The sequence below is a fragment of the Erpetoichthys calabaricus genome, chromosome 2 (assembly GCF_900747795.2).
Source record: "Erpetoichthys calabaricus chromosome 2, fErpCal1.3, whole genome shotgun sequence".
Taxonomy (NCBI): domain Eukaryota; kingdom Metazoa; phylum Chordata; class Cladistia; order Polypteriformes; family Polypteridae; genus Erpetoichthys; species Erpetoichthys calabaricus.
In genome coordinates this window covers 146138439-146166121 of record NC_041395.2, presented here as the reverse complement: position 1 = coordinate 146166121, position 27683 = coordinate 146138439, and the positions used below count along the sequence as shown (strand labels likewise).

General features: G+C 38.2%; 1 protein-coding gene across 7 annotated transcripts in view; it reads left to right on the top strand.

Annotated features, from left to right (window-relative positions):
• Positions 1-27683, top strand: part of mcf2l2 (MCF.2 cell line derived transforming sequence-like 2) — a 399475-nt gene that overhangs the window by 124686 nt on the left and 247106 nt on the right. For 6 of the 7 annotated variants that reach the window (XM_028794595.2, XM_051923916.1, XM_028794598.2 and 3 more), the window contains exons 5-7: positions 1425-1544; positions 7135-7251; positions 8552-8701. In XM_028794595.2, the coding sequence (XP_028650428.2) occupies positions 1425-1544; positions 7135-7251; positions 8552-8701 (387 nt within the window). The remainder of the gene's footprint in view (positions 1-1424; positions 1545-7134; positions 7252-8551; positions 8702-27683) is intronic. The other variant, XM_051923915.1, reaches the window with a different exon arrangement.

The following is a 27683-nucleotide window of genomic DNA, read 5'->3' as shown; positions in this document are numbered from 1 at the left end:
CAGGTGTGGCAGTAATCAGGCCTGGGGGTGGCTACGGAAATTGAACTCAGGTGTGATACACCACAGTTAGGTTATTTTTTAACAAGGGGGCAATTACTTTTTCACACAGGGCCATGTAGGTTTGGATTTTTTTTCTCCCTAAATAATAAACACCATCATTTAAAAACTGCATTTTGTGTTTACTTGTGTTATATTTGACTAATGGTTAAATGTGTTTGATGATCAGAAACATTTTGTGTGACAAACATGCAAAAGAATAAGAAATCAGGAAGGGGGCAAATAGTTTTTCACACCACTGTGTTTCTAAAGCACATTTCCATACAAAGTCTGTAGCTCAAAGTACCTTACACACTTTTAAATTAAACAAAATTACAATTACCAAAAAACAAATAAAAAATAAATAAATAAATAAAAAAGAAAAAGCCCTAAAAAACAATAAAGTAAATTAAGTTATGAGATAATTTAGACTAAGTTTTAGGTCTCAAATAGTTATAGCCGGCAAAATCAGTAATCTTGTTTGACAAATATATGCTTTGGTGAACTGGACAGGCAAAAGTGAAAATATCAACTCCAGGTGGTCTACATTCTGGAGAAAATACAACTTTAGAGTTCCAAGGCCAAAAAAGCTCCAGTCCCACATGTGTATTCCACAATTACTAACGTCTACATACAGTGCATCCGGAAAGTATTCACAGCGCATCACTTTTCCCACATTTTGTTATGTTACAGCCTTGTTCCAAAATGGATTAAATTCATTTTTTTCAGAATTCTACACACAACACCCCATAATGACAACGTGAAAAAAGTTTACTTGAGGTTTTTGCAAATTTATTAAAAATAAAAAAACTGAGAAATCACATGGTAGGGATGTTAAGATAAGAAAATGTGGAAAAAGTGATGCTCTGTGAATACTTTCTGGATGCACTGTATGATGAAATGTCCTAGAAGATTCAGTTATGCAGGTCTCTTCATAAAAGCATCTTCCTCAAGCTGTCTAGCATCAAAGGTGGCTGTAGAGTATGTTAGCCTGATGAAGGTGATATGGGGCACCACCACAGAATATTGGAAAAAGAAACAAAAATGAATAGTATGTGAAAAAAAAACAGGCAACAGTTGTATTCTATGAAGACAGTCAAGCAAGCCTTTTTAAACAAGTGTAAAACTTAAAATAATGAAACCTAAAATAACATTGATCATATTATAATATAAATACACTAATCAAGATTATACGTTGTGTCTTAGGTGACAGCAGGTTTTAGGTTCAGCTATTTTGCCACAGTATATATGTAGTATTATTATTTAATTTTTTTGTAAGTTACCTTGTATAAAGATATTGTCGTTGTCATTGTTCTACAGGACTGTTACATACACTGTAGTAAACCTGAACGTTTCTTTGAAAATCATATACTACTTCTCATTAACAGGGAGCATTTCCAGGCAACTTGCAGCTCGTGCTTGTCTTGCGACCTTCTCGTCTTTTACAGAGGACCCTTGCTGACATTGGCATTCGATTTCACCGGGATGATTTTAAACTGAAGGTACCGGTAAGCATGCACTTTTGTCTTATGTTATAATTTAATGCCATTCTTTCTAAATGTGAGAACAGTCTAAGCAACTACTGTAAATGCTGTACTACTTAAATGTATAGTTTAATGAAAAAATACTGTGAAAGTATCAGCAACTATATAAAACTTTTTCAAAGACAGGCAGGAGGGCAATGATCATAGTAAATACTGTATGTTTGTATTGGAATTTTTTAACAATTCAACAATTTAGCTAACTGGTTAACTAGTTAATTTATATTGAATATCCTTTTACAATTTTAAATCATTTATGAAAGCTAGCCCGGGTTGAAAGTTTTATATTCATTGATTAACAACAGGCTAATATTCTGAAAATATTTCTTGTGACATGGATTCATATTGAATTCTAATACTATAGCACAATAACATAGCTTCTTAAATGTAACAACAGAAAACAAATCAAACATTCTTTTTATTTTTGTCATTTTGTTAATTTTGCCCAATATGCCACCTTTTTAATTATATATTACTGATATTTGTTTAAATATAATAATACCCTAAAATAAAGAAGGAAATGTACTGTTTAAATTTTAATAACTCTTTATCCCCAGAGTCTGTGTGGTCCAAAAAATTAATTAATGTTATCTTGTAATTTTCATTATGATTATAGTTTTACGCAGCATAGTAACAGAGTAATTAGTGGTGCCTCACAGCTCCAGAGTCCTAGGTTCTAATACCACTCTGGGCATAGTCTCGTTGAAACCAGAAACACACATCAGGAGACAACCATGAGTGAATTTTGCTTAAAACTGGATAGAAACAATTAGACGCCTCAAAGAGTGTCACATTTTTAAAACAATCCAACACCTCATCAAGGCGGAGGTCAATGTAGGGTTGATGCTTTTGAACTATAAAGAGAGCTTCTGTTTACAATGAACTGTCTATAGTTAAAAAGTCTCCTAAAAAACCCTGTTAGACATATACAAAATGTGTGTCACACGTGCAGAAAGCACATTGCACATCTTTAAACATAAACATAACTTGTTTTAAAAATAAACATAACCTGACGCAAGGAAAAAGTCTGTCTGTAGCATCAGATTATACATTGGTATTCAATGGCATCAATGAATGAATGGTAAACGTGATATGTTGTTGCAGGTGCTGTGTGTACTCTCTGTTATTCAGCATTACGATGGTAGTGTAGGAGTCAGTGTCATCTCAAAAGAATTGGCAACTATACTCATGAAAATGTAAACTGTAAAATATGCATTTGAAGTAAATGGTATGTCACACGGTTCCTGCCTTGTGCCCTGTGTTGGCTGGGATTGGCTCCAGCAGACCCCCGTGATCCTGTGTTCGGATTCAGCGGGTTGGAAAATGGATGGATGGTATGTCACACTCTGTCAAAAGGACTGTCGTTAAGAGAGCTGCTAATAAAGAGCCATTGGAGATACAGATTTCAGTACTCAAAACACCTGAGTCAGTAAATCGGCCTAACAATACCAGTGGACGCAAAGATGAGGCTGCACATCATCCACCTAAACAAATTATTAAAGAAATTTAACATTACTGTCTACCTGGACATATAAACATGCCAGTACAAAATAGCTGCATTGTTTTAACATGCTGTATATCCATAGAACACAATTCTTATCTAAAATCTATTTAATGTTGTGTCATATAGTGGTGCAATAGTTAAAATAACAGAAATACAGACAGCAGACAGAGGCACCTCTCAAATGTGTGGAGCCCAGTAGCTGTGGCGGGCTATGTGTAAGTGTGTGTATGTATGTCTGTTTCCACTGTCACAGCGCTCATTACATTGGGTAAATTAATCATTAAGCTTCAGTTACCTTATGCTACTGAGATCCTGAATTGAAAACAGAGACTTTAGCTTTTTATTTTCTCTCAGTGTCAAGTCTTTTGTTCTATAGCTTTTGCTACCTCCCTGAATCCTTGGCGGCAGTTTAAAACGCACAAACTAGAGAAACTGGGGGCAGATCTTTTAGGAAGAATGTTTCAGCTACCCTGGAATGTGGTAATTACACATTCAGAAGTATACGCCTGTATTGAATGGCAAAGTTCCCTGTTTACGTGATAAACAATTTTTATGAATCTGTTCCTGCAAAAAAAAATTTGTTTCCTGATGTCACATCTGAGATGTGAGTTGTACACCTCCGGGAAATTGGTTCTGACCTGAACACAAGTAAACCGCAAGTATGATTTAATAGATAGAATAGACAGTCCCAATTTGAAGTGAATGAATGACTGAGTCACTGAGATGTTAGCTTGACATTATTCACAAATATCTTCTTAGACATCTGACTTCAGCAAGTGTTTTGAGAAAGGATATGGATATTAAAAATAGACCAAATTTGGGGGTGCAAAGAGGTGTATTTTTGGCAGAAGTTTTAACAAGTTTAACAGCAACCATATTGTTTTGTAGGACATAACAGAATACCCTCACATTGTGTATCTGTGACTCACTTAAGCAAGCATTTCTCTTTGGGGTTACACATGAAAAAAATGTAACTCACATTGCAACTATAATAATGTGTGAGTAGTTAATAATTAAGTCACCTGTTGCAGATTAAATTGCTATAAAAGTTAGAATATCTTTGTGAAAATTATTTGAATGGAATCAGGACCAAGAGAACCTGAACTAGTCACCACCTCTGAGCCGTTTGTTTGTTCTGCCAATTTCCATGTGAGTGTTTCTTTAGCTTTTCCCCCCACTTCTCAATTACATGCATGTTGGGTTAAGTGGGAACTCTAGACTGGACCCTGTAGGAGACAGTGTTGGTGTGTGCATAAATATTTCTTGTAATGAACTGGAACCCTGCTCAGATTTAATTGCTACCTTGTACTTAGTACTGCTAGGACAGTCTCTGGCCGAAGTGACCTTGGGTAAGTGCATGAATTTGAATGGATGAAAAGAAAGTAAAGTTTTACATATATCTTTTAATTAGAAGAAGGTAGTTAAGAATGAATATTCTTATGTAATACATAAGGTCTGTGATGAAAAATATGTTCAGTGACTTGAAGCAGGTTCCCAGTTTGCATGCCTTTGGAACTAGTGATGCATGTGAATGAAATGCTTTCTATTTAGAGCAAAGGAACATTTTTGGTCTCAACAAATGCTATGCTGGGGGTTCTTCATACAGCATTAGATAAATTGATAATCTAAGTGAGGATGAGTCAAGATTTTTCCCACTACTACTCCTGATTACCACTGGGGTTTAGGTTAAACAGCTGCTGTCCCTCACGTACATTATCAGTAACAGGTGAAAAAGTTCAGCTGGCAAGTGAAGAGTGTTAGAATTTATAGTTATTACTGGTAAATGCTAGTCATATGTGGTCTGCTATTTGGAGAATGGACCTGGTCTTTGTTTGACAGGATCTTCTTAGTTACTAGTTATATCATCTGTTCAATCTGTCCTTTACCAACTGTGGTGATGGACATTTGTAGACAAGGGTGCTTGCTGGTCTTGTTGTCCCAAGAATATCCAAACTGACCTGTTTTCTGTTTCATCTTGATGACCAAATCCGGTGCTTATCAGTCCCATGGAAGGAGTGGGACTCAGAGCTGAAGATGACCTAATGCCGATCCATGACATTCCATATTACTTCAGCCATATGCCAATACAGACCTAGTCCAAAGGATAGATTGCAGACATCATAATGGACAATGGGAATCATCAGTCCATGGTCATAGGCATTGCACACTGATCCATGTTGGGCTTCACTTTTCTATTTATGGTGGAAAGCACTTACAGAGACACTCTGATTAACTGTGAATTGATCAGCTAGTCCTTTTGTTGTTTTTCGTTTGAGCCTTAAATATCTTTTATAAAGCAGCGTTAGAACTTTCTATCTGCTTTTTTCCCTGACTTCATCCCACTGTCACATTTGTATGTCAAACATATGCCATAACTTTTTGAATTTCACAAAGACAAATGATTAGATCTCTGTCAAAGTCACTCAGTGATCAGTTGTTTGAATGACTGATAATACTCATGAGATTCCTGGCAGGGTTTGCCTGTGTTTGTGTACATTTAAACCGCAATCTCATGCTTCCATCCACAGTGTAAAGAAATGCTGTTTATTTGATTAGTGATTCTAAACTTTCTTAGTTTGAGTAAGTATAAATGTTCCCTGGCATAGTGTCTGCTTTGCATTCAACACTTCTAGGATAGGCCCCTTCTACCCTCAGCCCTAAGGAAAACAGGTGTAGAAAGAAAAATTCTTACAATTTACAGCCCAGATTATTACATTCATGACTCTCCAAGAGCAACTTGCTTACCCAAGTGTTCAGTTGTGTATTCCTGTCTGCATTCAGCTATACTCCTTAACAGAAAGGTTAATATTCTGAGATGTTACCTGCTACAGCCCACATGCTTTCTGAAATCTTTGTTGAGCAAAAAATGTAATATACGAAATCTGATTTTTCAAAGTTATAAGTGACTCTCATTTACTCTACGGCATATGGCAACTCACTCTTTTCGTTTCCTGAGGGTTTTCCTTTTAATAAAGCCATTAACCATTTCTGTTTTGCCAAACATTTCAAGATGCTATCTAAATTCCCCAGTTGCTTAATGTGGTCCTTAAAAATCTGATGGCTTCAGAAACATAAAAAAAAAATTAATTCATTGAAGAAAATATCTTATGTATATTATTAATCTTTCATTTTAATGGTGGGATTGCAGTAAATTGATATCCATTTCATACTGAGTCCTGCCTAGTTTGTCAAACATCCTAAAATAGCCAAAGCTGTGAACTAGAGTAAGAATAAGTGGGTTTCTAAACTGCGTATTATTGATTTATCTTGGGTAGCATGGTGGCACAGTGGTCCTGCCTCACAAATCTAAGAGTCCTGGGTTTGAAATCCACGCTTTTTGACCATCTGTATGGTGCTTGGGCATTCTTCCTGTATAATATCCCAAAGACATACATTTTAGCTTAATTAGCAACTTTAATTTGATAATGAGCTCATAAGTGGGGTCTGCAATGGACTGAATCTGCATCTAAGGTTCGTTCTACTTTGTGCCCAGGTATTCCATCTGTGTCTTTACAGTGTGACTATGTAAATGTGTTATTCTAGTTTTGCACTAACATTTCATGACACATCTTTGTTTAGAAACACTATTATCCAATATGCTATTCAACATTGTTGCTAAATAATGTTTTGGAATTGGTTTAGGAATCGGTAATCTGATAAAAAAGATACAAGCTTGCACTTAAAAATCTTGAGGGTGTGGCAAGCAATATGTTAAGTATGGATTTAAAATGCTTCTGTTTTGAGCGATGATATTAAAGTGCCTTTGTTTTGAAAAACTGTCCAGAGGAATTCAACACACAGCCAGTGAGCAGCATCCTGCACTGCTGGTCTAGACTCTTCATTTGAGAGATATGTTCATGCAAAACAATACAGAGGTTTCACAGAGAATCATTTCCCTCTATGTTTATGAATGGGCTCAATGCAAAAGCGAAACAGAAAATGCATGTGTCAATATAATACCTGTAGTTAAGTATTATTTGTTTATCAAACATAATTGAATAATCCTAAGTAACAGGCTACAGAGGTCTTAACATCTTCCTATTTGTCTTTCAGATTGTTATGTTAAATTCACTGTCTGATTTACATAACTACATTGACAAGAATCAGCTTACATTTGAATTAGGTGGAACCTTGGAATATTGTCATAGTCAATGGATTCATCATCGCACAGTAAGCACAAAAGCTCATTATTTTCTATACAACATTAAAATGGAATTATTGAGCTCTTTAAAATCAAAAAAATAAATATAATACATTAGTATTTTGGTGCCTTTTTAAAAAATTGCCATTGTCTTTGTGCCGGATACATTCTCTTCCCTGTGTTCACTGGGGTAATCTCTGGGTACGTAAGCTTTATTCAGTATCCTTAAAACATGCCAGCTGAATGGCACCTTTATGCGAATAAATGAATGAATTTAATACATTGGTCAACAAGTGGAGGACTCACATAAAATGCCAGCCAAAATTAATTTTGTTTTTCTAGGATGAGACTGAGCAATATTGTGTAGCTACTGACACACCCCTTATCAATGACAGCTTAAACAAAAGTATATGTAAATCATTTCCATGATTTCTTTTATGAATTTTAGAGTTTAAAGGGAAATCAGTTGGTAGCATTTGTAAAAAGTAACACAAAAGTTGCGTTAAAGAGTTGTCGTTGCAGATGGGAGACCTTGTATAATTGGTGAGTAATCAATTTCAAACATTATTATCCCTGGTAGTGTTTAACAGTAGAAAACAAATAGCAACAGGAGCATTGTCCTGTTGCTTCCTAGTCTGGTTGTCAAATGATGACCACTTGGTTGTCACATGAGCTTTATCCTTAACTACCAGAAGGGTAGGAGCCAGCTGTAGGAAGGAAGTGATGCCAGACTTCTGGGAGTTCCTCTATTCTATAGAGGGGACGAGAAATCATATGAACTGAATGACACTATTAGAGCTCTGGTGTACCCTTAAAATGGTCCCATAAAAGACCTACTCAACTCACATGAGTAACACTTTGCTTTAACATCAAGTGCATTTTGTACTTGTTTGTCTGGAATGTTTTTAAATATATAAAGTAATTATGTTTTTGTTAGTATTATAGAAGGTGTTTTTTATTTTTCTGAAGTTAATTTTTTTTTTATTTACAAAGGATGTGGGCAGCACAGTGGTTTACATCTTAACACTGTTGCTTTATGAACTTTAAGATGATTAGTGAGTGTGGGTTTCTAGTAGACTGGCATCCTGTGCAGATGGTGTTGACTTGGTAGCTTCTTAAAGGAAACAGAGTTCAGAAACCGGATGGTTGGTTGTAAAGAATGAGTAGAACTGGTGATTCCTGAAATATATAAACCTGTGAACCTCCTTTATATGTTTGGAAAAAAGTATTTGAATAGGCATGTATCAAGTTTTTCTTGTAAAGCAAAAGTTTAAACACCTAGATATTTATTTCAATATTTATTTTATTTTCTGTCTCCTGATTATGTAGGCTATTGAGAATTTTGCCGTCACTGTGAAGACAACTGCCCAAATGCTTCAAATGTTTGGTATTGACCTTGCAGAGACAGAGCTCCCTAATAATGTGGAAAATACAGAGGCTCTCCTTAAAACTCACATTGGGAAGCATGATGAACTAAAGGTGGGAACATAAAAATTGATAAAATTATAGACAATGTGCGCTCATTAAATACTTTTCACTTTTTCAGAATTCTTTGGAACTCCTGACAACTTTTTTTATCTGATTGGAACATTAAAAAGTTTTACAAACAAGTAATGACCACTCAGTTCATTAGGATTGTTTGATTAACTGAAAGATAAGTTGTTTCCAAGTATCTTATCCAGATTCTTTTTAAAATTTCTAAGTGAAGAAGTGCTTCCTGGCTTCAATATTACGTATCTGTACACCTCCTCAACTTTCACCTGTTTTCTCAACTATGTGATTCTATATTAAATTAAAAGAATTATGCAGGTTCAACTTTATCAATGTACTTGTAAGTCTGGCTTAGGTTCCCATGTACGTAGCTTGCTCTGCATTAGACCAAAGAGGTTTAATTTCCTTAGCCAGTCAGAGTAGAACATACCTGTTAGTCATAAACTGAACATGGCTCCTCTTCTCTGCACAATTCCTATAGCTGCTCTGTCATTTTTGAAGTGTGGTTATCAGAACTGTACACACTTATTTCATGTTCCTGGGCACAATTATTTCCTGGACTCTAACACTTGTGTTGTGATCAAGAAAAGTCAGCATAACCTGTTCTTTCAGAGAGAGTCAGAGTTTGGTATGGTAATTTCCTGGCTGAAGACAAGAAGTAGCTAGAGAGATTCATTGGACTGCTTCTAAAATCATTGGTTGACACTTTCTTAATATTGATTTGCTCTGTTTTTTCAGATTGAAATGTAGAACCATATTTTTAACATGTCACACCCTGCCTACTCTCTGCATACTTGCTCTCTGGTAAACACTTGAGGTCAATCATGGCCTGAACTACTAGGCTTTACAAAATTTGTAATTCATAAGCTGTGGGAGGTCAACATTTATTTTCTTGACATTAACAGCCATTCACAATAATTTAAAAAAGTGTGTTTGTGTTAAATTCGTTGTTTAGGTACCTTTAAGAAATGATGATAATATTGTACTGATGTTTTATTTGTAGGAGCATCTCCAACCAGATTTCATGCAACTGATATTGTTATGGCAATTATGTATTTACATTATTCCAGGTGTGGTCTTATAGATAGATAGATAGATAGATAGATAGATAGATAGATAGATAGATAGATAGATAGATAGATAGATAGATAGATAGATAGATAGATAGAATTCTTTATTGTCATTATGCATACGCATAACAAAATTTTTTGTTGGTAGGACTCGGTTTCAAGGCAGAATACTTAAAATACACAATACACTATAAATACACTATAAATAATAAAATAAACATAATAAGTATAAAAGACAGCAGCAATTAAACATCAAGTGCAGACTTTTCCTGAGGTAGTACGCTTGCAGAGACCAGTGATCTGCATGCGTGGGTCTGCAGGGGAGGAATGTGAGTGTGTGTGTTTCATTACGAGGAAAAGTGCGTGTGCATGTCTACAGGAGGGCAGGTTAGAGGTAGATGTATGTGTGTGTATCAGCAGGGGCAGATGGACTTCACAGCTCTGGGGAAAAAGCTGTCTTTCAGTGTGCTGGTACGTGTTATGTTTCTGTACCGCTTTCCCAAAGGCAGTGGTACAAACAGTCCATTTCCCAGATGGGTGAGACCTGCATCTATACATTTGGCCCTCTTCTGCACCCTTCCAGCATATACAGAGTCCAGGTCTAGGAGAGGACTTCCCATGATCCCCTGTGCTGTTCTCACCACCAAGTCCTTCCTGTCCTGTGCTGTGCAGCTGCCGTACCACACTGTCATAATGTGACAGAGAATGCTTTCTATTGCGGATCTGTAGAAGTTTATGAGCAGCTGAGAGGAGAATCCAGCACGTCCCATTTTCCTGAGGAAGAAAAGTCTTTGTTGGGCCTTCTTTACCAGGTGAGATGTGTTCAAAGACCAGGTCAGATTCAATGTGATGTGGATACCCAAGAACTTGATATAGTCCATACACATTACAGCCTCCTCATGTATGAATATAGGAGCATGTTCTGTTCTTCTGGTTCCTCCTATAGTCCACAATGACCCCTTTGGTCTTGCTGGTGTTCAAGATGAGGTTGTTGGCTGAGCACCATAGTGCTAGGTGTTGTATCTACTCTTTGTAGTGAGTCTCATCGTCTGATATGAGACCCACCACGGTCGTATCATCCGCAAACTTCACAACCATATTTGTGACATGGATAGCAGTGCAATCATGTGTAAATAACGTGAAGAGTGCTGGGCTGAGCACACAACCCTGTGGCATGCCTGTGTTCAAAACCAGTGTGGCTGATGTATGATCTCCAATTCTAACCACCTGAGGCCTGTTGGTGAGAAAGTCCCTGATCCAGGGACTTTTATACCAGCTTGTCCGGAATTATGGTGTTAAACGCTGAACTAAAATCGATGAATAGCATCCTAACAAAAGTGTTAGGGTACTGCAGATGAGTCAGGGTTGTGTGAAGTACTATTGAGACAGCATCCTCTGTAGATCTGTTTCTCCTGTAGGCAAACTGATGGTTGTCAAATCCAGCAGGGGTGGAATCCTTGATGTACTTTAGGAGGATTCTCTCAAAGCACTTCATTATTACTGGGGTCAGAGCCACAGGGCAGTAATCATTAAGGCAGGTGACCACTGACATTTTAGGCATTGGCACAATAGTGGAGGATTTAAAGGTAGACAGGGACCATTGCAAGTTGTAGAGAAAGGTTGAAAATGTCCAGAAAGACACCTGCAAATTGATCACAAATTTTCAGTGTCTTACCCGACACCTTGTCCGGTCCTGCAGCTCTGTTGGTGTTGATCTTCCTCAAGGTGGACCTCACTTGGTGTAGTTGCAGGACTAGAGTCTGATGCTGCTCCTCCAGCCAAGGGAGATGTATAGTCTCCCTGCTGCTAGATGCATCAAAGTGTGCAAAGAAACTGTTCAAGGTGTCAGGGAGACTAGGGTCATAGCTGACCTGCTGATCGCTGCACTTATAATCTGTTATGATGTTTAAGCCTCTCCACATGTTCCGTGAGTCATTGTTATCAAAATACTCCTGGATACACTGTTTGTATCTGTATTTTGCAGGTTTATTCCTTTTTTTTAGTTCTTTTTGGGCTTTGCTTTATGCCAGCCTGTTGCCTGACCTATATGCAGCGTCCCGGGCTTTAAGCAGGGACCTCACTGTACTGTCCAGCCATGGTTTCTGATTTGGAAACACCCTAAACATCTTTGTGGGCAGGACAGCATCAGTACAGAACTGCACATAGGATAGGACAGATGATGTATATCCCTCTAGATCTGAGCCCTCTTTGAACACTCCCCAGTCTGTATGCTCAAAACAGTCCTGTAATGCTGAATATGCCTCCTCAGTCCATACCTGTACTGTTCTGGTAGTCAGTTTCATCTTGCAGATCATGGTAGTATAGACTGGTATCAGCTCCACTGCGATATGGTCCGACATGCCCAGATGTGGGGCTGCTACAGCCATGTATGCTCCTGGGATGTTGCATAAAACTTGATCCAGAATCCTATTGTCTCTAGTTGGAAAGTTTATAAATCCTCGAAATTTGGGAAGCACTGCTTTTAATTTTATGTTGTTAAAGTCACCAGCCACAATCGCAGCCGCGTCTGGATTGGTATTCATTTGTCTGCTAATCAGGCAGTACAGCTCTTCCAATGCTAAAATCACAGCCAGGTCTTGGTAATAATTGCCGCACAGCAGTCCACCCTACTTGAGGCGATCCTCAGCCGAATCTTGTCCATCTTATTGGCGAGAGACCTGGCATTCGTGAGGAAGAGACTGGGTCTGTATGGGTTAGCATGTAGCCTAGCACGTCTGCCGCTCCTTCTGCCCCGCTTTTGTATTTATATATTACAATATATTCTAAAGTTTTTCCATTTTTACCTGACATTTACAGTGAATGTTTTATTGCTTCTATCAAAACAATATGAATGTCACTTCAATTTAAAGTCTCTCTGTCGACCATCTTGCAATAATTAATGCCCATTCATCTGCATGTTATGCATTTCTGCATTTCTTCTACTGTCCTTAACCGCATACCATGTTTACATGCTTTGATGTAGTTTAGCACAAGACTACAAAACCCTAGAGCAGCATTCTGGTCTTTCCCTTGTTAGTGTTCTACGTAAAAGATAAATTTTGGTCAAAGATGGAGCATGATGTCAGAGCAGAATTAGTTCAAAAGAAGAACACTTTTCAAAAAGCCAATCCTGTATGGGGCACATGTGCCTCCATTTTCACTAAACTTACATTTACTTATCACTTACATAAAATAATCACATTTTGAATAATTTTTTATTCTTGCTTCTCCATTTCACAATATGATATTTTATTTGCTAATTAAGAAAAAAAAAAATCAAAGGAATACACTTTTCTCTCCTAGGGTTCATGCTGGTATGCAAACATTTGTCTCAATGGGGATAGCTAAGCTATTTCCTCACTACCCTTCCACTATGGTTGCACACAATCATTCTGATAGGAATAGGCTATGTTCTTAGAGACACCAATGAACATTTCACGTGTATACAATGTACAACATAACTTTTTAAAGAGCCTAGCAAAACTGCCAATAACCTTCTAGAAATGCCTACACTAAAAATGCACATTATTAACATCAATCTTTTGGTAGATGCCTTTAGCCAGTGGAGCTAACACGATCATGGTGTATTTCAATTGGTCACATTCAATAATTGACTTATTCAGTGACACAAAATGTGTGGAATTAGGGTATTGAACTAAGTGGCTTAAGGTACAGTGCCATAGCCACTTGTTTCACAAGCAATTCAATTTAACTAAATTCAACTTATTCTATTTAAGTGGAGTTCTATTCTATTTATGATCCTAACATGTTATGGAATAATTAAAAATATAAATAAAAAAAGGAAATACCCAAATTCTTAAGCAAGCATTATCCTTGTCTTAACTGCCATGCTTTAATATCGTATTACTGCTGTTACAAGTACAGGGCACCACAGGGCCCCAAAATCCTTCAACACACTGACAACAATATATATATCAGTTCAAATGATGATTTATTTTAACCAACCTCAATATACAGATTGTACCAATACAAATTCACCTTCCAGTCGATTCTTCCTTTTCCTGTCTCCATATAAATGTTGTCTACTGCCTCCCGACTCTGACTTTTCTGAATGAGATCGAGTGGCTCCTTTTATGCCAGACCCAGGAACACTTCCTGTGTTTTGACACTACTGGCTGTAGTTCCTTCCGGGTCTGGCAGAGGTTCCCTGAAATGAAGATGATTTGTCCCTGCAGCTCCCCCTGGTGGCATAGGTGTAATCACAGGGCTGCACAATCAGACTGCAACTCCCAGCATCCTGTGCAGGCATTCATGGAGGCACTGCCGTCCAGGAGGGTTACTATCAAATGTGTCAGGGAGGTAAATAGTCTGTGTAATTATCCTCCCACTATCCTTTGAACAAACTGGCCTCCAGGCCAGGGAATGGTCTATGAACTTTCCTGGTCAGAACGCCACCCCATGTCTGGTGTCCATTACACTGCATATATTTCTGTTTGTTTCATTGAATTAACAGTGATATATTATTATATTAATATATATATAAATCTCTCTATATTAAAAAGCAATAAAATGTCCATTTCTCCAACATTCATACCCTAAGAAGCACAAAGAATGATGGATGTAAGGGCTAGAATGTACGATGAACAAAGGCAACAAGATGCACAAAAAAAGAGGCATGTAGGGCATATCAGATGAACAGAGATTCATAAATGCACTTGATGCAATTGAAACAGGCAGACTTACCTTTGTATAATTAAGCCTGATTCAATAAATGAGCATTTTGCTATGGAGGTATAAATATATATACCATATATATATTCCGAACCATGAGGACTTGGGACTTGAAATTTGGAATGTAGGTTACCCTTGGCACATAGGTGCTCACTAAGAAACGGTTTTAAAAATTTCGTGGTCCAAGCACGAACGTTCTTATAGTTTTTTAGACCTGTTTGTATGTCTGTCCTCTTTTCATGAGACAAGTACTTAACGGATTTAGATCAACATTCCGGTTGATTTTGCAACTTCTCTCATTGCGCTAAGAATCATAGTTCGCTTGTAGGAGCGTATTCGCACTAATCCGAGACAGAGGCTGCGGGCCAAGGAGAGGGGGAAGAGTGACGTCAGGAGTACAGAGCTGGGCAGGGCCCTCTTCACTGTCCTGTTTCACTAATATGCGGGCGAGGCCGCGGGGGATGGCTAATGTGTATATACAGTACTGTGCAAAAGTTTTAGGTAGGTGTGAAAAAATGCTGTAAACAAAGAATGCTTTCAGAAATATAAATAATGATTGTTTATTGTTATCAATTTACAAAATGCAAAGTGAGCGAACAAAAGAAAAATCTAAATCAAATCAATATTTGGTGTTACTACCTTTTGCCTTCAAACCAGCATCAATTCTTATAGGTACACTTGCACAAAGTCAGGGATTTTGTAGGATTCTAGTCAGGTATATGATCAACCAGTTATACCAAACAGGTGCTAATGATCATCAATGTCACACGTAGGTTGAAACATAGTCATTAACTGAAACAGAAACAGCTGTGTAGGAGGCTTAAAACTGGGTGAGGAACAGCCAAACTCTGCTACCAAGGTGAGGTTGTGGAAGACAGTTTCATGTCATGGCAAGATTGAGCACAGCAACAAGACACAAGGTAGTTACACTGCATCAGCAAGGTCTCTCCCAGACAAAGATTTCAAAGCAGACTGGGGGTTTCAAGATGTGCTGTTCAAGCTCTTTTGAAGAAGCACAAAGAAACGGGCAACGTTGAGGATCGTAGATGCAGTGGTCGGCCAAGGAAACTTAGTGCAGCAGATGAAAGACACATCAAGCTTATTACCCTTCGAAATCGGAAGATGTCCAGCAGTGCCATCAGCTCAGAACTGGCAGAAACCAGTGGGACCCAGGTACACCCATCTACTGTCCGGAGAAGTCTGGCCAGAAGTGATCTTCATGGAAGAGTTGCAGCCAAAAAGCCATACCTCCGACGTGCAAACAAGGCCAAGCGACTCAAGTATGCATGAAAACATAGGAAGTGCGGTGCAGAAAAATGGCAGCAGGTGCTCTGGACTGATGAGTCAAAATTTGAAATATTTGGCTGTAGCAGAAGGCAGTTTGTTCGTTGAAGGGCTGGAGAGTGGTACAATAATGAGTGTCTGCAGGCAGCAGTGAAGCATGGTGGAGGTTCCTTGAACGTTTGGGGCTGCATTTCTGCAAATGGAGTTGGAGATTTGGTCAGGATTAATGGTGTTCTCAATGCTGAGAAATACAGGCAGATACTTATCCATCATGCAATACCATCAGGGAGGCGTATGATTGGCCCCAAATTTATTCTGCAGCAGGACAACGACCCCAAACATACAGCCAAGTCATTAAGAACTTTCTTCAGCGTAAAGAAGAACAAGAAGTCCTGGAAGTGATGGTATGGCCCCCACAGAGCCCTGATCTCAACATCATCGAATTTGTCTGGGATTACAAGAGACAGAAGGATGTGAGGAAGCCTACATCCACAGAAGATCTGTGGTTAGTTCTCCAAGATGTTTGGAACAACCTACCAGCCAAGTGCCTTCAAAAACTGTGTGCAAGTGTACCTAGAAGAATTGATGCTGTTTTGAAGGCAAAGGGTGGTCACACTAAATATTGATTTGATTTAGATTTCTCTTTTGTTCATTCACTGCATTTTGTTGATTAATGAAAATAAATGATTAACACTTCCATTTTTGAAAGCATTCTTTGCTTACAGCATTTTTTCACACCTGCCTAAAACTTTTGCACAGTACTGTATATATATAAATAAAAAAGCAAGCAAGTAAGCAAATTTTATTTGGAAAGCACTTGTGGAAGAAACCCCTCGAGGAAGACAGGAATAGTTCAATCTATTAGATTTTTATTCAGTCACAGATGAGTACATGGATTCTGCGTTGCAAGGCAGAAGAGCAAAGTTCCATTTTTTCGATTGGCTTTTTATATACAGTAATCCCTCACCTATCGCGGGGGTTACGTTCCAGAGCCCCCCGCGATAGGTGAAAATCCGCGAAGTAGCGACCTATATTTATTTTATTATTTATACATATTTTAAGGCTTTATAAACCCTTCCCACACTCTTATAAACCTTTCTCACTCTCTTGTTAACCTTTCCCACGCTCTTATAAACACTTCCTATGCTCTTAAACACTTTCTACATTCTTAAACACCTCAGACCAACACTGCACACTGCACGCAGCGATCAGACGTCAATGTGTCTGCACTCGCTTTGTGAAGGGGGGGCAGCTGAACTCACGCTGAGCAGAAATGGACTTTGTGCTGCTTCTGCCAAAATGCCTGCTTGTTGCTCTGCTTGAGGAGTGTGTGTGTGTGTGTGTGGGTGTGTGAGAGCTGAAAGCACCTTCGCTCAAACCCCCCCCTCCCCGGAAGCGCAGTACGCTCCTGCCACTTCGCATTGTCAAGGGGGTGGGGAGCTGAATGAACGCTAAGAAGAAGTGGACTTTGTGCTGGCTTTGTGCTGCTTGTTCTCTGCGTGTCAATAATTTAAAAACCTGTACATCACCAATTTTCCTGTCTCACTGTCTTGTCTTGCGTGAAGTTAAAATGTTTTATAATAGTGAGATGTTACTCATATCCTTAGCCCGACATCCACATATCATATGTGTTAACAAAGTGTGTTTTATAAGTTTGCATGTGTTTAAAGCATGTGGGATGGGTATTTTAAGGCTTAAACTATAAAAATGTTTATTTATATGGTCTTTCTATATCACAGATTTTCTCCTGTTGCTGATGGGTCTGGAACATAACTTCCGCGATAGGCGGGCAATCACTTGTATTTAAAAACCCGCGAAGTCGTGAATCCGCAAAAAGTGAACCGTGAAGTAGCGAGGGATTACTGTATTCTTCTTCCTCCCCCTTCCCCTTATTTATCAAAAAGACATAATATAATTTACTTAAGCATTTTGTTTAATTACGCTAATTGGCCACCTTTTCTTACTTTTTTACTTGTCAGATAGACCCTAAAGAAGGAAAGGTCATCTTTCCTGTGTCAAATAGACGCATTCCTAAAGAAACTGGAAATTAATTTTTATTTCACTATATATATATATATTCTAGCAAAATACCCGCGCTTCGCAGCGGAGAAGTAGTGTGTTAAAGAGGTTATGTAAACATATATATACATAAACATATATACTTATATACAGTAATCCCTCCTCCATCGCGGGGGTTGCGTTCCAGAGCCAGCCGCGAAATAAGAAAATCCGCGAAGTAGAAACCATATGTTTATATGGTTATTTTTATATTGTCATGCTTGGGTCACAGATTTGCGCAGAAACACAGGAGGTTGTAGAGAGACAGGAACGTTATTCAAACATTGCAAACAAACATTTGTCTCTTTTTCAAAAGTTTAAACTGTGCTCCATGACAAGACAGAGATGACAGTTCAGTCTCACAATTAAAAGAATGCAAACATATCTTCCTCTTCAAAGGAGCAAATAAATCAATAGTGCTGTTTGCTTTTAAGTATGCGAAGCACCACGGCACAAAGCTGTTGAAGGCGGCAGCTCACACCCCCTCCGTCAGGAGCAGGAAGAGACAGAGAGAGAGGAGACAGATAAAAAAATCAATACGTGCCCTTTGAGCTTTTAAGTATGCGAAGCACCGTGCAGCATACTTAAAAGCTGCACACAGAAGGTAGCAACGTGAAGATAATCTTTCAGCATTTTTAGATGAGCGTCCGTATCGTCTAGGTGTGCGAACAGCCCCCCTGCTCACACCCCCCTACGTCAGCGCAAGAGACAGAGAAAGAAAAGTAAGTTGGGTAGCTTCTCAGCCATCTGCCAATAGCGTCCCTTGTATGAAATCAACTGGGCAAACCAACTGAGGAAGCATGTACCAGAAATTAAAAGACCCATTGTCCTCACAAACCCGCGAAGCAGCGAAAAATCCGCGATATATATTTAAATATGCTTACATATAAAATCCGCGATGGAGTGAAGCCGCGAAGGGCGAAGCGCGATATAGCGAGGGATTACTGTACATATCTACATATACACATATCTACATATATATATATATATATATATATATATATATATATATATATATATATATATATATATATATATATATATATATATGTATATACATATAGACATCTATATATATATACATATATCAACATATATATACACATACATATACACACATACATACATACACACACACATATATATGTATATATATATATATATATATATATATATATATACACATACAGACACATATATATATATATATATATATATATATATATACATGGGCGGCACGGTGGCGCAGTGGGTAGCGCTGCTGCCTCGCAGTTGGGAGATCTGGGGACCTGGGTTCGCTTCCCGGGTCCTCCCTGCATGGAGTTTGCATGTTCTCCCCGTGTCTGCGTGGGTTTCCTCCGGGCGCTCCGGTTTCCTCCCACGGTCCAAAGACATGCTGGTTAGGTGGATTGGCGATTCTAAATTGGCCCTAGTGTATGCTTGGTGTGTGTGTTTGTGTGTGTCCTGCGGTGGGTTGGCACCCTGCCCAGGATTGGTTCCCTGCCTCGTGCCCTGTGTTGGCTGGGATTGGCTCCAGCAGACCCCCGTGACCCTGTGTTCGGATTCAGCGGGTTGGACAATGGATGGATGGATGGATATATATACATAGCAAAATACCCGCGCTTTGCAGCGGAGAAGTAGTGTGTTAAAGAGGTTATGTAACCATATATATACATAAACATATACATATATATACATATCTACATATACACAAATCTACATATACATATATATACATATACATACATATATATATATATATATATACACAAATATATATATACATATATATATATATATATATATATATATATATATATATATATATATATATATATATATATATATATATACACATACATATATATATATATACATATATATATAAATACATATATATATACATACATATATATATACATACATATATATATATATATATATATATATATATATATATATATATACATATATACATACATACATTCACACATATATATATATATATATACATATATATATATATATACATACATATATATATATATATATATATATATATATATATATATATATATATATATATATATATATATATATATATATATACATATACTAGCAAAATACCCGCGCTTCGCAGCGGAGAAGTAGTGTGTTAAAGAGGTTATGTAAACATATATATACATAAACATATATACATATATATATATATACATATACACATCCACATATATATATACATATATCAACATATATATATACACATACAGACACATATATACATATACATATTTGTATATCTACATATATATACACATATATACATATACTTATTTGTATATCTACATATATATACACATATATACATATACATATTTGTATATCTACATATATATACACATATATACATATACATACATATCTATCTACATACATACACATATATCTATCTATCTATATATATATATATATATACACATACATACATACATATCTATCTATATATATATATATATATATATATATATATATATATATATAGCTGATTACCCAGTGGATTCGCTCACTGAGTGCAAGAGAAAAAAATAAAATGTATGTATAAAATAAGTTTAATTGCCAAATTTATTTTCCGACAAATAAAGGGCACTTACAATAACATAGAAATCAATATAAACAACATTAACATCATTATCATATGAGAATATGAAGTAATATATAAGAAGCACATTGCATATAAATATAAATTATTAAACAGTAAAATGTTCTTCTATAATACGCTACTGTGGCTATTCGTTTGTCTGTCCAGGATTTTAAATCACCTGTAGCTCGCAAACCGTTTCACCTATTGACTTGAAATTTGGTACACATATACTACGTCACGTCTACTATTCGCTTTCCCACACATATAAAAAAATATATATATATATATATATATATATATATATATATATATATATATACAGTGGAACCTCTAGATACGAGTTTAATTCGTTCCAGCACTGAGCTTGTATAGCGAATTTCTCGTATCTAGAACAAACTTCCCCATTGAAAATAATGGAAATCCAGTTAATCCGTTCTGCACCCCAAATATATTAACATAAAAATCAATTTTCCTAACAAATAACACTGATAAATTATATATACTGTAGTCTACCTTTAATAAATAACACTGGTAAATAATATAACTGATTATTAAAAGAATCAAAACAGGTGTCCAAAGTGCAGTAGAGCATTCAATAAATCTTTAAATAAATAATCCTTAAAACAGTTGTGAAGTGGAGGTTTAAAATACACAAGAATAACAATCCTTTAACACGAATTTAAAACGTCAAAAGGATGCCGTCTTTAAAAAACAGATGACAATCCCCGGTGCTTCTTCTCTGTTAGCGTCTCACCTGCGGGCTCTGCAACAGGCGAGACACTCTTAATGCAGCTGACCTTCTCTACACCGTCCTGCTTCAGCTGTTTGGCTCGCCTGTTCAGCTCACTGTTCAGCTACACGCGAGCCTGCACTCACTCGCCCGCCCGCCCGCCTGCTTGCTTGTGCTTGTGCGCGCGCGCGCGCTCTCTCTCTCTCTCTCTCTTTTCTTTTACTTTTTCTCCCCCTTAACCGGCTCGCGCTTCTCTATATATGCGGGGAGGACATGGCAGCTGCAGCCCATCAGCCACAGGAACAATCATGGATGTGGGCAGTTTCCCACCTGTGCACTTAAGTGAGAAACGCAGACACCGCAGATCGCGGCTCGCAACTGCTACCACGCCCCCTTGCTAAGCCGCGAGCTATACCCACAGCCTGGCTCGTGGCTCGTTACGCGAGCCAATGCTCGTATTTAGATCTGAATTTTTCGCTCATACTTTCCTCGTATTTTGAATTTCTCGTATACAGAGGTGATCGTATCTCGAGGTTCCACTGTATATATATACACATACATATACACACACATACACATATATACATATACATACATAGTGCGTTGCAACACGGGCTGCGATTGTTACATGGGAGGGAGAGGACAAATCACAGCTTCCCGCTTTCTAATCGGGCTTGTGATTGCTGCTTTGACGGATGCCCAGATCCCACAGTATTTCCCCTTAGGAGAGGCGTTAGGCAAGTGTAATTGAATAGCGGTGCTGCAAGTTATTGCTCTTTTTATCTTTATTTTATTTTATTGTAGAGTCAACTCACAGCTGCGCGCACCAGTGCGTGCGTGGCGGATGCGTACGGCTGACGTTTTCATTGTCTACCACCTCCGCTAATCATTCTTGAGGCAGATTGAAGAGTTAAGTGCCAGCTTAACTGAAAAATTAAAGAAAACATACTAAGTTTTAAAAAAAATCAGTTTTAACGGGAAAAGATGCCGACGAAAGAAGAGAAGCAGCGGGAGGCTAGGGTGAAGAGCTGCTCATTAAGCAGCAAGCTCATCAACCTCTGAGCAAACGAATGGTAAACGTACAGAGAAAGAGGATAAATACTATGAATGGTCATGTCAAGTATATTCACTCCACGTTATCGTGCAGTGCGCTGTTACTGGTATTTTGATAAAAGAATCTGAATAACATATAAGAAGCGTATAAATTATTAAACAGTAAAACATTAACATTTAAGAAGTAAAGATACATTGAGTACTACTGTAGTGCTTTCGGGTATAGTACATTTTTTGTTTGCCCATTACATGCATAAATGTATAAATTTTTTGGTGTACCTACCCAAGAACACGCGACATGACCCGGGAGTTAAAAATTTATCGCTCCAGCAATTTTAACTCTGTTACAAAGTCATCTAATATGGTATTGCAAACGGCAGCAGGAGCGTTTCTATAAACTCAATTTAAACTTACTGTTTACACCGTGCTTTGAAGATGCATAGTATGCGACACGTGTTTCGCCGTAATTGTGGGCTCATTAGGAGTACACAGTCGCTGCACTCCCTTACTGGAATCGATCCTCGGACGTAGAGGCGAAGCCCCTAACGTTGTGCTACGGCGTGTGGTTCATTCATTTGACAGCATGTAGATCGGGGTAATTACATTGCAGGCATTCGTAGTCTGATTCACAATCTGATTGTATGGGTGGTTACCTACCAGGTAACGCTTGTGGTTGGTGAGCAAGTCGGCTAACTTCTGCCACGGTGCCCTCTTTCAGTTGCGAGAAGCAGATCATACAATGGTTGAAATAGTTTAATATATATAGCAAAATCACCGTGCTTCGCAGGGGCGAATATGGTATTGCAAACGGCAGCGTTTCTATAAACTTAATTTGAAGTTACGGTTTATACCGTGCTTTGTTTCATATTCTTTTCCTACTTTATCAATTGTGTAATGTGTTTTTTGAACAGGTTTCATTCATGGAAGTGATCACTCCTGCTGCGTTCAGTCACTTCACGTGAGCCGCTCTCTTGTGTGATGTTGCGATGTCCACGGGTTTATTTAATGTTAGCTAAGACCCGGCAGTTAAAAGTTTCTCGCTACAGCAATTTTAACTCTGTTACAAAGTGATGCAAACTCTCGTTTATACCTCGTGTCTTCTCATTAAACTTGTATCTCGCGAATATGGCATTGCAAACGGCAGCGGGAGCGTTTCTATAAAGTTAATTTAAGGTTAGGTTTATACCGTGCTTTTTTATACCTCGTGTCTTCTCATTAAACTTGTATCTCGCGAATATGGTATTGCAAACGACAGCGGGAGAGTTTCTATAAAGTAAATTTAGACTTACGGTTTACACCGTGCTTTTTTATACCTCGTGTCTTATGAAGATGCTTGTATGCGTCACTCACTCGCTTCTTATTGTTTCGCTGCCTTGTCAATTGTGTAATGAGTGTTTTCTTCAGCGCTCTTTGGGGCTCCTCCTTCTTTTCTACGTACTGAGTTCACAGTCAGTTCACGTGATTACGTGGGAGGCGTGATGACGCGACACGCAACTCAGTCTCCTACGGCCATCTTGCTGCCTTCCATTACAGTATATGGACAAAAAAGAGGTTCCAGTTATGACCATTACGCGTATAATTTTGAAATGAAACCTGCCTAACTTTTGTAAGTAAGCTGTAAGGAATGAGCCTGCCAAATTTCAGCCTTCCACCTACACGGGAAGTTGGACAATTAGTGATGAGTGAGTCAGTCAGTCAGTGAGTGAGTGAGTCAGTCAGTCAGTCAGTGAGGGCTTTGCCTTTTATTATTATAGATATATATATATATATATATATATATATAGAGCAAAATACCCGCGCTTCGCAGCGGCGAAGTACTGCTTTAAAATTTTAAATAATAAGCTGAGGGAAATTATACCAATAATTATTTGTTAAGGATCTCTTTGTATACCATGTTGTCAGTTCGCCCCTCCGGTTGTAATATGACCAAGTTGTGCGCTGAGCTTACTCTTGAGCATGCAACGTATACTTGGCCATGTGAAAAGCAAATCCAGAACAGCAAGACCGCGCCAGCTGCGGAGCTCAGCTTGGAGCGAAATGAAGTGAATGAAATGAGGTGAATGGGAGGGGAGATGATCACGTGACTCCAAAACCCGCCTTAACTCTCCATCCCTCCACAAACACACAAACACAGTCTCTCGGATCCCAACTCTCGTTTATATATATATAGATAAATAGCAAAATACCCGCGGTTCGCAGCGGAGAAGTAGTGTGTTAAAGAGGTTATGAAAAAGAAAAGGAAAAATTTTAAAAATAACGTAACATGATTGTCAATGTAATTGTGTTGTCATTGTTATGAGTGTTGCTGTCATATATATATACATATACACACACATATATATATATATATATATATATATATATATATATATATATATATATATATATATATATATACATACATATACACACATACATGCAGTTTCAATAACATAGAAATCAATATAAACAACATTAACATCATTATCATATGAGAATATGAAGTAATATATAAGAAGCACATTTCATATAAATATAAATTATTAAACAGTAAAATCCATCCATCCATCCATCCATTTTCCAACCCGCTGAATCCGAACACAGGGTCACGGGGGTCTGCTGGAGCCAATCCCAGCCAACACAGGGCACAAGGCAGGAAACAATCCTGGGGTTTTATCTTTATTTTATTTTATTGTAGAATCAACTCCTATCTGCGCACACCAGGGTGGCCGTGGGCGGATGCGTATGGTGTAATCACTCCATGTTATCGTGCATTGCGCTGTCACTGGTATTTTGATAAAAGAATTTGAACAACATATAAGAAGCGTATAAATTATTAAACAGTAAAACATTAACATTTAAGAAGTAAAGTTACATTCAGTACTACTGCAGTGCCTTCGGGTATACCTCATTTTTTGTTTGCCTATAACATGCCTAAATGTATACATTTTTTGGTGTACCTACCCGAGAACACGCGACATATAACCGAGCGTGGGAAAGGCATGGATTTTAAACACGCGTTGAGTTCATCTGCTGGTCTCCCTCGTGAAATAACTGGTAATGTTTGACTAAAATCTACAGCGAGTAAAACGACATTACCTCCTATTTTTTTTTTTACGATCTCTGAGATCTTGCTTTTTTTGGTTCAAGGCTTCATAAGCTCTTTTATGTTCTATGGTGTACTTATCCCAAACCATCATCTTTGAATGTTGCAAGACTTTCGCCTTGTATGTAGATCGGGGTAATTACATTCATTGCATTCCTAGTCTGAATCACAATCTGATTGTATGGGTGGTTACCTGGCACTGTAGGGTTGCCACCCGTCCTTTAAAATACGGAATAGTCCCGTATTTGAGAATGAAATTGCGCGTCCCGTTTTGAATCAATACGGGACGGGATTTATCCCGTATTTTTTTTATCATTTTTTTTAAAGCAGCGTCTCATGCAAATCATCCCACACGCATTTTATGAAGATGCCTCCTTTCCTACTTTTGATTGGGTAATACTTGACGTCATCGTTAGTTTGATTGGTCTTTTTAACTGTCCAGTGAGGAGGGCGGGTCTTTTAAGTACAGTCTGCAAAGTGTTGGCACTGGGATGTGGCACCCGCTGCAGTATGCGTCCCTTATTTTTTTGTATTAAAAGTGGTAACCCAACCTGGCAGGTAACAGTAATGTTTGGTCATGAAGTCGTCTAAAATCCGCCACGTGTCCTCTTTTATGTGTGAGAAGCAGATATATATAGCCAAATTCTCGCGCTTCGTTGCGGCGAAGTACTGCTTTTAATTTTTTAAGAAAAGAAAACCTTTTTAAACGGATCGAAAATACAGTATACCAATAACAATTTGTTAAGGATCTGTTTTTTTCTGAACCTCGCTTTTCACAGCTGTCGCGCTACGGCGTGTGTTTCGTTTATTTGACAGTATGTAGATCGTGGTAATTACATTCATGGCATTCGTTTTCTGAATCACAATCTGACTGTATGGGTGGTTACCTGCCAGGTAACGCTTGTGGTTGGTCAGGAAGTCGCATTACATCCGCCACGTGCCCTCTTTCTGTTCCCAGAAGCTGATCATAGAATGGTTTTAATAGTTTACTTTCAAATAATGCAAAGAGTATGCGACACGTGTTTCTCCCTAATTCTGGGCTCATCAGGCATACACACTCACTTCATCCCCTCTCGGGAATCTAATCTCTATCGTCAGCGCCAGAGTTGAAGCCCCTAACGTTGCGGTCAGCAAGTCGGCTAACATCCGCCATGTGCCGTCTTTCAGTTGCGAGAAGCAGATCATAGAATGGTTGAAACTGTTGCCCCTAACGTTGCGCTACGGCGTGTGGTTCGTTTATACCTCGTGTCTTCTCATTAAACTTTTATCTCGCGAATATGTTATTGCAATCCGCAGCGGGAGCGTTTCTATAAACTTAATTTAAACTTACGTTTTACACCGTGCTTTGTTTCCCTTATAAACATGCTTGTATGCTTCACTCGCTGGCTTCTTATTGTTTCGCTCCCTTCTCAATTGTTTAATGAATTTTTTGTTCTTCGCTGTTTGCGGCTCTTCCTTCATTTCTCCCTACTGAGTTCTTTTATCTCGCGAATATGTTATTGCAATCCACAACGGGAGCGTTTCAATAAACTTAATTTAAACTTACGTTTTACACCGTGCTTTGTTTCCCTTATGAAGATGCTTGTATGCTTCACTCGCTCCCTTCTCAATTGTTTAATTAATTTTTTGTTCTTCGCTGTTTGCGGCTCTTCCTTCATTTCTCCTTACTCAGTTCACAGTCTTTTCACGTGATTACGTGGGAGGCGTGATGACGTGACACTCAACTCCGCCTCCCACGGCCATCAAGCTGCCGTCCATTACAGTATATTGTCAAAAATGAGGTTCCAGTTATGACCATTACGCGTTGAATTTCGAAATGAAACCTGCCTAACTTTTGTAAGTAAGCTGTAAGGAATCAGCCTGCCAAATTTTAGCCTTCCACCTACACGGGAAGTTGGACAATTAGTGATGAGTGAGTCAGTCAGTCAGTGAGTCAGTGAGTCAGTGAGGGCTTTGCCTTTTATTAATTAGTATAGATATATATTGTAACAGATAGAGGGCGCTATCGCACCCTTGAACCTTGTTCGAGACGCCAGACACCTTATAAAATTCCAAAATGACTTTATTTTATCAACAAACAGTGCACAAAGCACCCTACACTCCACAATACTCATATAAATAAACAATAATCAATCACTAATCAATCCTCCACTCCCAGACGCGTTGCCACCCTTCCACCCAGCTCAGCTCGGCGTCTGGGCTTTCCCATAGTCCTTTTATATTCCCGACCCAGAAGTGGTTCCAATCCTACAGTCCATGATTCCTTATCACTTCCGGGTCAGATTAAAAGTCCTTTTCTTCAACCCGGAAGCACGTCGTTCCTTCCGATCATGTGATCATGATGCACTTCCGGGTTA